The 17,342-nt window shown below is 45.3% G+C and overlaps 1 protein-coding gene across 3 annotated transcripts in view; it reads left to right on the plus strand.

The window, feature by feature from the left end:
• The window catches only part of LOC140429471 (dmX-like protein 1), a 366,142-nt gene that overhangs the window by 299,110 nt on the left and 49,690 nt on the right, over positions 1-17,342 (plus strand). For all 3 annotated transcript variants that reach the window (XM_072516509.1, XM_072516511.1, XM_072516510.1), the window contains 3 exons: positions 1,858-1,944; positions 2,179-2,300; positions 5,335-5,476. In XM_072516509.1, the coding sequence (XP_072372610.1) occupies positions 1,858-1,944; positions 2,179-2,300; positions 5,335-5,476 (351 nt within the window). The remainder of the gene's footprint in view (positions 1-1,857; positions 1,945-2,178; positions 2,301-5,334; positions 5,477-17,342) is intronic.

Consider the following 17,342-nt stretch of genomic DNA (forward strand, 5'->3'; position numbering starts at 1 on the left):
GGGCTGACAAGTGGCAAGTAACATTAGTGCCAGCAAAGACCATCTACAACAAGAAATAATCTAACCATTGTCCAATGACATTCAATGGCTTTATCATTGCTGAATCCCCCACTATCAACATCATAAGGGTTACTGTTGACCAGAAATAGAACTGGACGAGCCATATAAATACTGTGGCTACACGAGCAAGTCAGAGGCCAGGAATTCTGTGGCATGTAACTCACCTCCTGACTACGCAAAGCCTGCCCACTATCTACAAGGCGCAAGTCAGGTGTGTGGAATACTGTCCACTTGCTTGGATGAGTGCATCTCCAACAGCTCTGAACACCATCCAGGACAAAGCATCCCACTTTATTTGCAATCTGTCCATAAACATTCACTCCCTCCACCACCAACAGTGACAGTGAAGAAACGGCAATATATTTCCAAGTCAGGATGGTAAGTAACTTTGGAGGGAAACTTCCAGGTGATGGTCTTCCCATGTGTCTGCTGACCTTGTCCTTCTGGATGGAAACGGTCGGCAGCAGTAGTGCGAGCCATCACAAGATGCACGGGAGGAACTCAACAAGGCACCTTAAGTGGCACTTTCCAAACCCAAGACCGTTTTAAGCAGATTGACAAAAGATGCAATGGTGACACGAGGAAGAATTATTTTTAGAGTGAATGATTAGGACCCGGAATGCACAGCCTGAAATCGTGTTGAAGGCCGATTCAAACGATTCTTTCAAAAAGAAATTGGATAATTATTCGAAAAGCGAATGTTTGGAAAGCTATGGGTGAAAGGTAGGGTTGTGGGACTCGCTAAGTGGTTTCTACAGAGTACTGGCATGGATATAATGGGCCAAATGGCCTCCTATGCTTAACCATTTTCTGTGGACTGCAGCAGCTCCAGCTGGCAGTCACAGCCACCTTTTCAAAGGCAATTTGAATGGGCAGCAAATAGAGGCCTTGCCATCAAATGAATAAAATAAATCCATTCCTCTTATCAGCACTCATCTGCACTGTCTCTCTCTACCTCACTCCTCGATGCCATTACAATTTTCTCCAGTTATGTATCCATTCCCAGACCTTTTGTTCTTGCTCTGCCTACTCCCCTCACCCCATCATTTTTGGCAGGGCCTCTCGGCCAGTTCATCTCATACCACCTAAACTCTAAATTTCTGCGCATCATTCTCTTTCCACCTTAAAAAACAGTTTAAAACATAATTTCTGATCAAGCTTGGAATCTATCATAATTATCTGTTCCCCATGGCTCAGTGCCTGTTCCTTTTATTTATTTGTCCATTTCTCACCCTTTGAAGGACTTTGGAGCAGTAATCGCATGAAAGGTGTACTTATAAAAAATTGTGGTTAAGATTACTTGAACATACAATAAGCTAAACAGTTAGTCTGATCTGACTATTGCGAAGTGCTAAAGCAGCTTTCTGTTCCTGCCTACCTGATAAATTAATAGTTTCTCAGCAAAAATTGCTGTCAGTCTCTGGTATAATAGTTACTTCCTTATTACAATAACAATGGTGGTACTGTTGATTGCTAATGTAAACTAAATGATTAAAATTGGTATTGCACAGACCTGAAATCTAGAAAAATAGCACTTAGCCGAAATGCCAAAATGAACATGCGCCATTGATGTTATAACCACACAACATTTTGTTTCAACTCAGGGAGAAGGTATTCGTGTCGTAAAATCCTCTCTTTGTAGTCTTGATCGGCTAATGCAAAATTGCTGATGGTGAATTTCTGAAAAAATAGTTGGCAAGTTTTTGCTGCACAGTTCTAACATTGGGTTGCACGCCAGCACCATGAGCAAACGATTATAATTCACAATGTGGTCTCTTTCTGCCTTGTTTTGTAAAGGTGGAAGCTGATTCTGGTTACCCTGGGGGAAGGGCAAGGATTGTCCATAAAGAATCTGACATCATAACAGCATTTGCAATTAATAAAGTAAGTGAATGCATATTTTCATCAAAAAGTGTCAGTCTGATCACTGCTTTGAATAAGATAGTGTGCTTTTCAACTGAAAACTAATAAATACTGATTAAAATGAATGCACTGTGCGCAAGGAATGGAATTTTGTTTTTACTGTACAAGGGGAACAGCATTTTACAGTGCGGGCAACTTGATTTCTTTTCCTCGACATATCAAAATTTGAGGTAACTCTGTTAATTTTTTTTTTAGGCTAATCGGAACTGTGTTGCCATAGCCACAAGTCATGATATCCAGGAGTTAGATGTGTCTGCTATCCTGGCTACCCAGATCTACACTTGGGTTGAAGATGAGTTTGAACTAGAATCAAAAGGGTAGGTATAAAGATAGATAATTTTTTGAAGAATAAAGGGATTAAGGGTTATGGTGTTCGGGCCGGAAAGTGGAGCTGAGTCCACAAAAGATCAGCCATGATCTCATTGAATGGCGGAGCAGGCTCGAGGGGCCAGATGGCCTACTCCTGCTCCTAGTTCTTATGTTCTTATAATGAGTTAATTTCATTTTCAGCTTTGTAATTGAGAAGACGTGATGTTTGAAATTGTCTTTATACAATAACCCAAATTCCTAAACTTCTGATAACATACATAATCCTTCAGTGATTGCTTTACTTCAAGTTCATAATTAAAAATTATGTGCTCCTACTTAAGACCATTCCCAGCATTACAAAATGGTGCGGCTTTGGCATACACTGATTGTAAAATGATGGACTTTGACATACACAAGATTGTAAAATGAGAGTCAATATCACTGTGTTTTCACTCAAGTTACTGTAGATATGCCTAGTCATTGTTATATTACCCTTCTAAAAATAGAAAAGATTTTTGATCATTTAAAAAATATTTGTTTGTGCACTATTTACATTTGGAGGTAATATGTTAAGACATATGACTGAAATAGTAAAGTTGTTGAAGCATTCAGAACTATGGATTTCTAAACTTCACAAATGCGCAAAGGTATTTTCTTCCAATGAGGCTTTCACTCTTTGAAGAAAAATATTTTAAAATATAAAGACAGAATATTTCTCAGAACTAATGATGAAAAGTCCACTTAATGACCCAGTTGCCCAATTAGTTGTGTGATAGATGACCTGTTACCAAACATGCTGGATGCAATACTAATAAAACAATTCTCCCAGTCATCATCCAAAAGATGTTTAACCACTGGCAAACATGATTATGCTTGAAGAAAAAAAAAACACATGGCAACGTAATTCTGTCTTGTGCATATGATGTTTTCTTTGAGAATTGTTTCTTATGTTTCCACTGGTAAAATGACCTGACAACATTTAATGGTTATATAGTGGGAATCTCCATGTGCATGAAGAATTGGCTAGCTGCTGACAGTTGTGGAACAGTTCCGCAGCATGAGTGACCGCCTTTGAAAGATTGAGAAAATTTTAATATTAGAATTTGACTAATGACCAACACAGTGAGGTTTAGTTGTCAGGAGAGAGATATTTTTCTTTAAATCAAGAATCAATTTTAACTGGAGAAGTTATGCCAACTGTAAATTAGCCTCCTCTTTTAGAAGAGCACATATGCTCAAGCTGCAAAGTTGTAAATGAATGAAGAAGAGTCAACAGAGACCAAAGTGCTTTTGTTAAGGGTAGGATACGTCTGACTAATGGACTTGAATTCTTTGAGGAGATCCTTAATAAGTGAGTGTCTCTGGATATTAGTGGTGGAACTGTAGCACAGTGGTTAGCACTGTTGCTTCATACACCAGGAACCCTGGTTCAATTCCTGGCTTGGGTCACTGTCTGTGCGGATAAGTGATTCACACGGGAGGTTGTTAGCCTTTTGAATTGAATTGGAAATTAGTTGGGAGGTAGGAGACAAAGTGGGGCTAAAGAGTAGTTTCTCTGAATGGTGGGAAGCAGCAAGTGATATTTTTCAGGTATCATTAATGACTGTAAATTGCTTTGCCGAAGTCTTTAAAAGGTGTTATATGAGAAGCAAAAGGTTACAAAGAGACGAGGACCTTGTTAGTGAGTGGGCAAACTATACCAAATGGAATTCATTGCAGACAAATATGAGGCCACTCACTCTGGACCCAAGAATGATTATTCGAGTATAATGGGAGACCAAATGCAGAAGTTATTAAAAACTAGTAGACTGGTACAAAACAATCAAAGGCCATTGGAATATTGGCCTTTATCTCAAGAACGTTGAAGGACAATGTTTTTTTGATGGGGTCGAAGGCAGATTATGCTTTAATTGTATAGAGTCTTGATCTGATCATATCTGAAGTACTGCATTCAGTTTCAGGCATTGCACCTCGGGGAGGAGATATTGTCTTGTGACTGGGGCAATTGCAATTTTGATAAACGAGGATGATCTTGGAGCTTCGTGATTTAGAGAGCCAGGTTGCATAAACTTATATTTCATTGAGTTTAGAACATCGAGGGCGCTCTGATTGATTTGTATCAAATGTTAAAAGGATTTGATAAAGTAATAAACTGTACTCAAGGTTAACACTGCAGTGCAGTCCTGAGGAGTGTTGAACTGTTCTCGGTATCATCTTTTGGATACGAAATTAAAACCCCTCAGGTGAAGGGTAAAGATCCCATGGTGTTATATAAAGAGGAGCACGGAAGTTCTTCCGGTATTAAAGCCAGCATTAATACCTCAATCAAAAAAACTAAAACCAATCATTTGGTCATTTATGTAATTGATGTTATGGAAGCTTGGTGTACGCAAATTGTATTTCCTATGTTACAACAGTGACTACATTTCTACGGTACTTTGTTGGTTGTAATGTGCTCTGGAATGCCTTCTATTCTGGGAAAGCTTCTATATGAATTCAGTCTTTCTTCGGTAACGTTCAGATCATGCAGTAAATGTGGCCAATAAAGGAATTGAAATAAGTTATTACTCATGCTGTTATGGGTTGGAGAAAGGCACAACTTGTTAGGGGCAAAGATCTACTTGGTAGGTGAAAGTCAGGACATGTTGTGCAGAGAAGTGGGTAAACCTTGTTTTGAGAGGAACAGATTTCCAGTTCTGTGGAAAATAACTAATGTATAATACCACGTGTTCTTTGAAAAATAGTGCGGAATCAGGATTTATATTTATTTTTGAACTAAAGTAGTTATTTTATTTGTTAATAGGGAACACATTGGCCCTGTCGATTATTGGTTAATTTGGCAGGTTGGTGGCAGGATTGTAATGGATTAATAAAGTAATGATGGAGTAGTCTGTATAATGCATTACTCTTGTGTGCTTTGCTACAACTATTAGCTGGAGTCACGTGCAGTCTCATTTCTATCTGTTAGGTAAACATGCAATGCTGGTTATGAAATGTTTTATCTCTGACTTAGTTTTTCCTTTTTTTTTAATGTTTCCTCAGATCAGATGAGTTTCTGGTGGTGCATGCAAGAGATGATTTTGGTGATTTGCAGTGCAGCACACCTTATACTCCCAGTGTTCCTGGCACCCCAATAAATATGCCATGGCTGGGCAGCATGCAGACTGGACGAGGGGCATCTGTGGTGAGTGTGAGCATTTCAACCAAATGTTTTAAAGAAATAGCAATTCTATCCAGGTTGTTACTAATACACCACCAAATAATTGTTAAAACGGCAGAACTAAAATTAGTGCTATTACACAAACATAGTTCTTCAGACCGTATGAAACTTTAGCAAAACGTCTTTTAATGCCACATGCATGCGGGAGAACAAAACGCGGCCGCTTTTACCGCAGCTTGGTCCAAGTCGCTCTGCCCAATAAAGCTGTCTTACACATCTTATACTGTTTGGATCATACAGACTAATTCAAAGGAATACAAAGTGATTCAAAGTACTACAACACAACCGATTAACGATACCGGCAGTTTGATTAGGTTACAGTCACTTCCCTGATTAGATGACGTGACACATTGTCCGACATACTCTACTTCTAATCGTTTGGTGGATACATCTTGTCCATCTGATTTGCAATACAAAGGAACATCCTTTAGACAATCAGCCCGTAATGAGGTGGTGAGTGCCTTGTTTCCCTGGTACATGAATATGTGTGGGTCCACAGTGCCCCTTCCAGACATTCAGGAGCCAGGCTTTCGATTTGTAGGCTATGAAATGTGTTACCTGAGATATGCCTGCGTTTAGAACATAGAACAGTTTAGCACATTACAGGCCCTTCAGCCCACGATGTTGTGTCGACCATTTATCCTGATCTAAGATCAACCTAACTTGCACACCTTCAATTTACTGCTGTCCATTCCACCAACCTTCGTGTCACCAACCTTAGCATTCTGGCTAAGTTTGCCGATGATACAAAGATAGGTGGAGGGGCAGGTAGTATGGAGGAGGTGGGGAGGCTGAAGAAAGGTTTAGACAGTTTAGGAGAGTGGTCCAAGAAATGGCTGATGAAATTCAACGTGGGCGGACTTCCGGGTGCGGCGATGACCAGCTGAGTCGCACGTTTCGGCAGCTCCCGGTGAAACGGACTTTTGGGCTCTTGATAGTAGCCGCAACGGCAATTTTAACGGCTAAAAACACTGTGCGGTAAACCAGAAGGGAATCCCCCCTGGATACGGATGGAAAAAGGGGGAGAAAGTGGCCGGATTGCAGTGGATCCTTTAGAACAGCGGCAAGGAAGGCAAGCAAAAACCAAGATGGCGTCGGAAGGTGGCAGTTTAACATGGGGCCCTGAACAACAAGAGTTCTTGAAATGCTGTGTGGAAGAGATCAAAAAGGAAATGAAGAAAGAGCTGTTGGCCCCGATACTACAGGCGATCGAAGGGCTAAAGGAGGAACAAAAGACCCAGGAGCGGGAGCTTCGGGTTGTGAAGGCAAAGGTAGCCGAGAATGAGGACGACATACAGGGCCTGGTGGTGAAGACGGAGACGCAGGAGGCACATCAGAAACGATGTGTGGAAAGGTTGGAGGCACTGGAAACCAACGCAAGGAGGAACAACCTGAGGATTCTTGGTCTTCCTGAAGGTGTGGAGGGAGCGGACGTCGGGGCATATGTGAGCACGATGCTGCACTCGTTAATGGGAGCAGAGGCCCCGGCGGGTCCGTTGGAGGTGGAGGGAGCATACCGAGTGATGGCGCGAGGACCGAGAGCAGGAGAAATTCCCAGAGCCATAGTGGTGAGATTCCTCCGTTTTAAGGATCGAGAAATGGTCCTTAGATGGGCGAAGAAAACTCGGAGCAGTAAATGGGAGAACGCGGTGATCCGCGTTTATCAAGACTGGAGTGCGGAGGTGGCGAGAAGGAGGGCGAGCTTTAATCGGGCCAAGGCGGTGCTTCATAAAAAGAAGATAAAATTTGGAATGCTGCAACCGGCAAGACTGTGGGTCACATATCGAGGGAGGCACCACTACTTTGAGACGGCGGATGAAGCGTGGACTTTTATTGTGGAAGAAAAACTGGAATGAGCGGGTTATTAAAAAGAACGTTTGAACAAAGTGGTGGGGCGAATGTGGGGGGCAAAGAGGGGGGTTAAAAAGGGGGAAAAGAGGAGTTTTATGTACTAATCCTGCGATGTGGTAACTTTTCTCTCTCCCACAGGTGGTGATGGGGGGAGGAGGGGAGGTGGAGGAGATGGGGCGTTGGCCATTGGGGGCGGGGCCAAGGGAGAAGCGCGGGCTTGGTTCCCGCGCTATGATAATCATGGCGGGAATAGAGAAGCAGGAAGGAGGGGGCGTCGCACGGTGCGAGCCGAGGTCACGGGGGGAAGCCGAGGTCGGCCAGAGTTTGCTGACTTCTGGGAGCAACATGGGGGGAGTAATTACGCTAGCGGGGGATCTAGCGGGGGGGGTGGGAGGGGGGAATTACTGGGTTGCTGCTGCTGGGGAGAGGGGGGAGCTGGTATGGGAGAGGATGGGCGGGGGGGCACCGCCTGGGGGAGATACAGCTGCGTGGGAACCGGGTGAGGAGCTGGAAAAAGGTGATGGCTAATCGACAAGGGGGTGGGGGTAGGAAGCCCCCCAACTCGGCTGATCACGTGGAACGTGAGAGGGCTTAACGGGCCGATAAAGAGGGCACGGGTACTCGCACACCTTAAGAAACTTAAGGCAGATGTGGTTATGTTACAGGAAACGCACCTGAAACTGACAGACCAGGTTAGGCTACGCAAAGGATGGGTGGGGCAGGTGTTCCATTCGGGGCTAGATGCGAAAAACAGGGGGGTGGCTATATTAGTGGGGAAGCGGGTAATGTTCGAGGCAAAGACTACAGTGGCGGATAACGGGGGAAGATACGTGATGGTGAGTGGCAAACTACAGGGGGAGACGGTGGTTTTGGTAAACGTATATGCCCCGAACTGGGATGATGTCAATTTTATGAGGCGGATGCTAGGACGCATTCCGGACCTAGAGATGGGAAAGCTGATAATGGGGGGAGATTTTAATACGGTGTTGGAACCAGGGCTGGATAGGTCGAAGTCCAGGACTGGAAGGAGGCCGGCAGCAGCCAAGGTACTTAAAGATTTTATGGAGCAGATGGGAGGTGTAGACCCGTGGAGATTTAGCAGACCTAGGAGTAAGGAGTTCTCGTTTTTCTCCTATGTCCATAAAGTCTACTCGCGAATAGACTTTTTTTGTGCTGGGTAGGGCATTGGTCCCGAAGGTGAGGGGAACGGAGTATATGGCTCTAGCCATTTCGGATCACGCTCCACACTGGGTGGACTTGGAGATAGGGGAGGAAACAGGAGGGCGCCCACCCTGGAGAATGGACATGGGACTAATGGCAGATGAGGGTGTGTGTCTAAGGGTGAGGGGGTGCATTGAAAAGTACTTGGAACTCAATGATAACGGGGAGGTCCAGGTGGGCTGGGAGGCGTTGAAGGCGGTGGTTAGAGGGGAGCTGATATCAATAAGGGCACATAAAGGGAAGCAGGAGAGTAAGGAACGGGAGCGGTTGCTGCAAGAACTTTTGAGGGTGGACAGACAATATGCGGAAGCACCGGAGGAGGGACTGTACAGGGAAAGGCAAAGGCTACATGTAGAATTTGACTTGCTGACTACGGGCACTGCAGAGGCACAATGGAGGAAGGCACAGGGTGTACAGTACGAATATGGGGAGAAGGCGAGCAGGTTGCTGGCACACCAATTGAGGAAAAGGGGAGCAGCGAGGAAAATAGGGGGAGTGAGGGATGAGGAAGGAGAGATGGAGCGGGGAGCGGAGAGAGTGAATGGAGTGTTCAAGACATTTTATAAAATTATATGAAGCTCAACCCCCGGATGGGAGGGAGAGAATGATGGGCTTCTTGGATCGGCTGGAATTTCCCAAGGTGGAAGAGCAGGAAAGGGTGGGACTGGGAGCACAGATAGAGGTAGAAGAAGTGGTGAAAGGAATTAGGAGCATGCAGGCGGGAAAGGCCCCGGGACCGGATGGATTCCCAGTCGAATTCTATAGAAAATATGTGGACTTGCTCGCCCTGGTACTGACGAGGACCTTTAATGAGGCAAAGGAAAGGGGACAACTGCCCCCGACTATGTCTGAAGCAACGATATCGCTTCTCTTAAAGAAGGAAAAGGACCCGCTACAATGCGGGTCCTATCGACCTATTTCCCTCCTAAATGTAGATGCCAAGATCCTGGCCAAGGTAATGGCAATGAGAATAGAGGAATGTGTCCCGGGGGTGGTCCACGAGGACCAAACTGGGTTTGTGAAGGGGAGACAGCTGAACACGAATATACAGAGGTTGTTAGGGGTAATGATGATGGCCCCACCAGAGGGAGAAACGGAGATGATAGTGGCGATGGATGCCGAGAAAGCATTTGATAGAGTGGAGTGGGATTATTTGTGGGAGGTGTTGAGGAGATTTGGTTTTGGAGAGGGGTATGTTAGATGGGTGCAGCTGTTGTATAGGGCCCCAGTGGCGAGCGTGGTCACGAATGGACGGGGATCTGCATATTTTCGGCTCCATAGAGGGACAAGGCAGGGATGCCCTCTGTCCCCATTATTGTTTGCACTGGCGATTGAGCCCCTGGCGATAGCGTTGAGGGGTTCCAAGAAGTGGAGGGGAGTACTTAGGGGAGGAGAAGAACACCGGGTATCTTTGTATGCGGACGATTTGCTACTATACGTGGCGGACCCGGCGGAGGGGATGCCAGAAATAATGCGGATACTTGGGGAGTTTGGGGATTTTTCAGGGTATAAATTGAACATGGGGAAAAGTGAGTTGTTTGTGGTGCATCCAGGGGAGCAGAGTAGAGAAATAGAGGACCTACCGTTGAGGAAGGTAACAAGGGACTTTCGTTACCTGGGGATCCAGATCGCTAAGAATTGGGGCACATTGCATAGGTAAATTTAACGCGGTTGGTGGAACAGATGGAGGAGGATTTCAAGAGATGGGATATGGTATCCCTGTCACTGGCAGGGAGGGTGCAGGCGGTTAAGATGGTGGTCCTCCCGAGATTCCTCTTTGTGTTTCAGTGCCTCCCTGTGGTGACCACGAAGGCTTTTTTTAAAAGGATTGAAAAGAGCATCATGGGTTTTGTGGGGCCGGGAAGACCCCGAGAGTGAGGAAGGGATTCTTACAGCGTAGCAGGGATAGGGGGGGGCTGGCACTACCGAGCCTAAGTGAGTATTATTGGTCCGCTAATATTTCAATGGTGAGTAAGTGGATGGGAGAGGAGGAGGGAACGGCGTGGAAGAGATTAGAGAGGGCGTCCTGTAGGGGGACTAGCCTACAGGCTATGGTGACATCCCCATTGCCGTTCTCACCGAGGAACTACACCACAAGCCCGGTGGTGGTGGCTACACTGAAGATTTGGGGATAGTGGAGACGGCATAGGGGAAAGACTGGAGCCTTGGGGGGGTCCCCGATAAGAAACAATCATAGGTTTGCCCCGGGGGGAATGGATGGGGGATATGGAATGTGGCAAAGAGCAGGAATAACGCAACTGAAAGATCTGTTTGTGGATGGGAAGTTTGCGAGTCTGGGAGCGCTGACCGAGAAATATGGGTTGCCCCAAGGGAATGCATTCAGGTATATGCAACTGAGGGCTTTTGCGAGGCAACAGGTGAGGGAATTCCCGCAGCTCCCGACACAAGAGGTGCAGGACAGAGTGATCTCAAAGACATGGGTGGGGGATGGTAAGGCGTCAGATATATATAGGGAAATGAGGGACGAAGGGGAGTCTATGGTAGATGAACTAAAAGGGAAATGGGAAGAAGAGCTGGGGGAGGAGATCGAGGAGGGGCTGTGGGCAGATGCCCTAAGCAGGGTAAACTCGTCGTCCTCGTGTGCCGATGTTTTGGCCTTTGCGTCCCTAGTAGCCCGGCGCAGGATATTGCTAATGTGGAAAGAAGCCAAGCCCCCGGGGGTGGAGACCTGGATAAGTGACATGGCGGGGTTTATAAAGCTAGAGCGGATTAAGTTCGTCCTAAGGGGGTCGGCTCAAGGGTTCACCAGGCGGTGGCAACCGTTCGTCGAATACCTCGCAGAAAGATAGACGGAATGAAAAAAGAAGGCAGCAGCAGCAGCCCAGGATCGGGGGAGGGGGGGGGGGGGGTGGGGGGTAGGACTCTCAGGGTTGTTAATATATACTGTATAGTATGTATAGGTCGTTGCTACAGATAATTATATATTGGACTGTTAAATTATATTTTTGGAGAGTGTTACTTGTGACAAGGCAGTTGCCAATTAGGGCTAGTTTTCATTTTTGTTATTTATTATTTATTCATTTTTTGTTTATAAAATAGGTCATTGTTATTTGTGTTGTTATAATATTGTATAAAGGATGCACAATGTACTGTGTTGGTTGACCAAAAATTTTCAATAAAGTATTTAATAAAAAAAAGAAATTCAACGTGGGCAAGTGCGAGGTCTTGAACTTTGGAAAAAAGAATAGAGGCATGGACTATTTTCTAAACGGTGACAAAATTCATAATGCTGAAGTGCAAAGGGACTTGGGAGTCCTAGTCCAGGATTCTCTAAAGGTAAACTTGCAGGTTGAGTCCGTGATTAAGAAAGCAAATGCAATGTTGTCATTCATCTCGAGAGGCTTGGAATATAAAAGCAGGGATGTACTTCTGAAGCTTTATAAAGCATTAGTTGGGCCCCATTTAGAATACTGTGAGCAATTTGGGGCCCCACACCTCAGGAAGGACATACTGGCACTGGAGTGGGTCCAGCGGAGATTCACACGGATGATCCCAGGAATGGTAGGCCTAACATACGATGAAGGTCTGAGGATCCTGGGATTATATTCATTGGAGTTTAGGAGGTTATGGGGAGGTCTAATAGAAACTTACAAGATAATGAATGGCTTAGATAGAGTGGACGTAGGGAAGTTGTTTCCATTAGCAGGGGAGACTAGGACCCAGGGGCACAGCCTTAGAATAAAAGGGAGTCACTTTAGAACAGAGATGAGGAGAAATTTCTTCAGCCAGAGCGTGGTGGGTCTGTGGAATTCATTGCCACAGAGGGCGGTGGAGGCCGGGACGTTGAGTGTCTTTAAGACAGAAGTTGATAAATTCTTGATTTCTCGAGGAATTAAGGGCTATGGAGAGAGAGCGGGTAAATGGAGTTGAAATCAGCCATGATTGAATGGTGGAGTGGACTCGATGGTCCGAATGGCCTTCCTTCCGCTCCTATGTCTTATGGTCTTATGGTCATAGGCAAACTTATTAACCCACCCTTCCACTTCCTCATCCAAGTCATTTACAAAAACCACAAAGAGCAGGAGTCCCAGAACAGATCCCTGCGGGACACCACTGGTCACCGGCCTCCAGACGGAATACTTTCCATCCAGTACCACTCTCTTTTGGCCAGCCAGTTCTGTATCCAGACATCCAAATTTCCCAGTATCCCATGCCCCCTGACTTTCTGAATGAGCCTACCATGGGGAACCTTATCAAGTGCCTTACTGAAATCCATATACACCACATCCGATGCCTTACCTTCATCAATGAGTCTCATCACATCCTCAAAGAATTCAGTGAGGCTGTGAGGCATGACGTGCCCCTCACAAAACCATGCTGACTGTCTTTAATCAAACTATATTGTTCTAAATAATCATAAATCCTATCTCTCAGAATCCTTTCCAATATTTTGCTCAACACAGACGTAAGACTGACTGGTCTGTAATTTCCAGGGATTTCCCTTTTCCTTTCTTGAACAGGGGAACAACATTCGCCTCCCTCCAATCATCTGGTACTACGCCAGTCAGAGTACACCAAAAGCAAGATTTTTGCAAACGGTGCAACAATCTCCTCCCTTGCTGCCCGTAGTAACCTTGGCTATATCCCATCTGGCCCAGGGGACTTATCTATCCTGATGCTTTTCAAAATTTCCAGCACATCCTGCTTAATATCAACCTGTTTGAGTCTATTAACCTGGTTCACGCTGTTCTCATGAGCAACAAGGTCCCTGTCTCTAGTGAATACTGAAGCAAAATATTCATTTAGTGCCTCCCCTACCTCCTCAGACTCTAGGCACAAGTTCCCTCCACTATCTCTGACCGGCCCTACTCTCATTCTGATCATCCTCTTATTTCTCACTTAAGTGTAGAACGCCTTGGAGTTTCCTTCCCACCAGGGCTTTTTCATGCCCCCTTCTAGCTCTCCTAAGTCCATTTTTGAGTTCCTTCCTGGATACCTTGTAACCCTCTAGAGTCGTGTCAGATCCTTGTTTCCTCAACCTTATGTAAGCTTCCTCCTTCCTCTTGTCATCCAAGGCTCCTTCACCTTGCCATTCCTTGTCTCAGTGAGACAAAACTATCCAGCACTCGCAGCAAGTGCTCCTTAAACAACCTCCACATTACAGTTGTGCATTTCCCTTTGAACAACTGTTCCCAATTTATGCTCCTCAGCTCCTGTCTAATAGCAGTATAATTTCCCCTCCCTCAATTAAATACCTTCCCATATTGTCTGGTCGTATCCCTCTCCATGACTATGGTAAAGGTCAAGGAGTTGTGGTCACTATCACCGAAATGCTCTCCCACCGAGACATCTGTCACCTGGCCTGGTTCGTTGCCAAGCACCAAATCCAATATGGCCTTCTCCCGAGTCGGCCTATCTACATATTAATCGTTCCTGGACTCACCTGACAAAATCTGCTCCATCTAAACCATTTGCACTAAGGAGATTCCAGTCAATATTAGGGAAGTTGAAGTTACCCATGACAACAACTCTGTTACTTCTGCACCTTTTCAAGATCTGCTGCCAATCTGTTCCTCCATATCTCTGCTGCTATTGGGGGTCTATAGAAAACTGCCAATAAAATGACTGTTCCGTTCTTGTTTCTGACACCCATACTGACTCAGTAGACAAACCATCCTCAACTACCTCCTTTTCTGCAGCTGTAATGCACTCCCTAATTAACAGTGCCACTCCTCCTCTTTTACCTCCCTCCCTATTCTTCTTAAACATCTACACCTCAAAACATGTAACAACCATTACTGCCCTAAGTTCATCTCCCTTAGTATGCTAATTTGCATTTGTCCACATTTTGGGTTTTAGAGATTGTCAGGTTAACCCTTTCGAGGCATTGCCTTCCCTGCTGTCCCATGTGTACCTCCGATTCTCCATTTTCCCTACTAAGTTAAACTCCTAGATCAACCTTTGGTTTAGAAACGTCAAAAAAGCAAAGAAAAATCCTGTTCTACAGGCAGCTTCAATTTGCTGTGATTGGAAAAAAAGGTGATTTTTTAAATTTTTTTTTTTTAATATATGTATCTCGTCACGTCAATGAACAGGCTACCAGTACTAGCTAATTACTGCCATTGGTCTTCATTCTTAATTCCACTCCACTCTTAATTCTCGGCTTTAACAAAATGGGAGGAAGAGCTGGGAGAGGTCATAGAGGAGGGGGTCTGGTGTGAGGTGCTCCGGAGAGTGAATGCCTCCACCTCATGTGCGAGGTTGGGGCTGATACAGCTGAAGGTTCTATATAGAGCGCACCTCACGAGGGCGCGGATGAGACGATTTTTTGAAGGAGTAGAAGATGTGTGAGCGCGTTGCGGGCGGGGGGGCGGTGCGGGGGGCGCTAATCACGTTCGTATGTTTTGGTCCTGTCCAAAGCTAGGGGAATACTGGAAGGAGGTTTTTAGGGTAATTTCCACGGTGGTGCGCGTGAAACTGGACCCGGGTCCCTGGGAGGCCATATTCGGGGTGTCGGACAAGCCAGGGTTGGAAACGGGTGCGGAGGCAGATATCATAGCCTTCGCCTCGTTGATTGCCCGAAGGCGGATCCTGCTGGGATGGAGAGCAGCCTCTCCACCCAGTGCCCTGGCATGGCGGGGGGTACCTGTTGGAATACTTGACCCTTGAGAAGGTCAAGTTCGAACTGAGGGGAAGCTTGGAGGGGTTCTACAATTCATGGGCACTATTTATTATGCACTTTCAAGAACTGGATAACATCGAACATTAGTTTTTGGGGCAGGGGGGGGGGTGGTGGCTGTGTATATTAAGGATGACTATGGGTAATCCCTGATTCCTTTTTGTCACTTGTTTATGTAAACATGCAGGCTGATGTTTGGGGGTTGGTGGGAGGATGGGATCGTTGTTATTGTTATGGGGATTGACATATATGTTGCTGATTATTGTTTATGGTTGGTGGGTGTAAATTCGGGAGAAAATGTGAAAAAGGACGAGAATAAAAATATATATATATTTTTTAATTATTGGCTTTAACGATGGAAGGTGGAATCGTTTTTACCTGAGACAACATGCGGGCGGAGGGTTAATTCTAGGGAAAATGTGAAATGTTGGAAAGTCAGTTGCAATTTGCCAACTTCCATATTTACTACCAGCATATTAGGATGCATGTGCAACAACCCCCTTGGAAAGGAGGGTAGTCAATTTCAATGTGTTAATTCCAGTCGATTGAATCGGTGTGTGTGTGTGCCACTTATACTGTGTTACTTTGAACCTGAAATGAAGACCAAGATTACCAGCACCAATAGGGACAGTAATACTCGATGATGAGGGGAAAGCCAGTCTACCTCTAGGAGATGTGAATGGCTGAAACTCAAACCCTATTACCTGTCAATGCTTCAGTCGGGCACCATTTGTGGACGATGGAAAGATAGATACTATGGTCTCCTCCCAGAAACTGGGTTGTGATAAATTTTGAGAGCAGCTCCAGGCAGTCAGTCTGGAAGAAGGAGACTCAGAGCAAAGAGACCCAGCCCAGCAAAGGTAGGACACTGCCTCAAATCCACTGGCAGGCAGAGCAGCGAGGCAAGCCTATTACCTACCAATTTGAGGAAGCAATCCAGATATTCGCTATAGGGCTCGGCTGCAACTTGACTGGAGCAAAGCCAAAAACCTGCTGCTGCAAGTAGCAAACCACTGCATTTTTGTTATCAGAAATTGCCAAACTCCATTTCTTTAGTAAACTAAAAGTGAATCACCAGGCCTACCACCTTTCCATCTCAAAGGATTCAAGTACGACGGTGAATTTTTGGTCTTTTTAAAAACTTAAGTGCATGTTACCTGTTTCATAATCACTTTTTCTTGTCTGCATTATTGTGTGAGTGGGTGCATTTGGGTGTTGTGAAATAAATATTTATTCTTCCTTTTTCTGAACTTAGAACCTATCTTTTGTCTGGTCTTGAGAGTTACAGCATTCAAGGGGGTTAGAAAACATCTTTCAAACACAATCTGTAGTCAGTCAAGAGATGGGAAAAGGGGGACCATCCTACCATAGGCCCCTTGTTGGTAACGATATCAGTCTCTTAGGCGATTTATGGAATCACATTGTGTTGTGGCAAACACTTGGAGCATGCTGGTGCAAGACCTTCTGGCCATACTTTGCCATTGGCTACCAAAGTCACGAATGCCGTCAACTCCTTTGCCTCTGAGGACTCTTCCAGGCCTCTGTTGAAAGCTTTTGCAGGATCCTGCTGTAGGCAACGCACATATACATAAGACATGAGACTGAGGGCTTGTTTACCAGGCAAATAATTGTCAACACATGAGATGACACAGGCAAGCTGAGCAGGCACTCAGTCAGCAGTTCCAGCTGGCTTCATATATATGTGACAACAATGTCGCCTTCAGATCACCCTGGCTTCGACTGACGAGGTTTTCACTCCATCAATGTGCAGCCAGTGTGTTACCCCAAGAATATTTATACAGCTGTGCTTAAGATTCTGGGCAGCTGCTTTAGTACTTTTGACATGCAGCAATCTACCCTCCCTGATATCATCACACAACTGAGGAAAACTTTCCAGCTGGCTGCACAGATGTATAGGAATATCCATTTAAAATGTGGTTAATGGTGCCTGTGTGGAACCCAATCAATGAAGCCCGGCAACAACGCGATGGTAACCAAATGTGTAATTGAGCAAGCTGTTGACACACTGTAGATGTATTTCACGTGCCTGGATGTATCTGGAGATATCCTTCAATATGTATCAGCCTGGATTTCTATAATGGTCCAGGTCTGTTGCAT

Source organism: Scyliorhinus torazame, chromosome 9 (genome assembly GCF_047496885.1).
Source record: "Scyliorhinus torazame isolate Kashiwa2021f chromosome 9, sScyTor2.1, whole genome shotgun sequence".
NCBI lineage: Eukaryota > Metazoa > Chordata > Chondrichthyes > Carcharhiniformes > Scyliorhinidae > Scyliorhinus > Scyliorhinus torazame.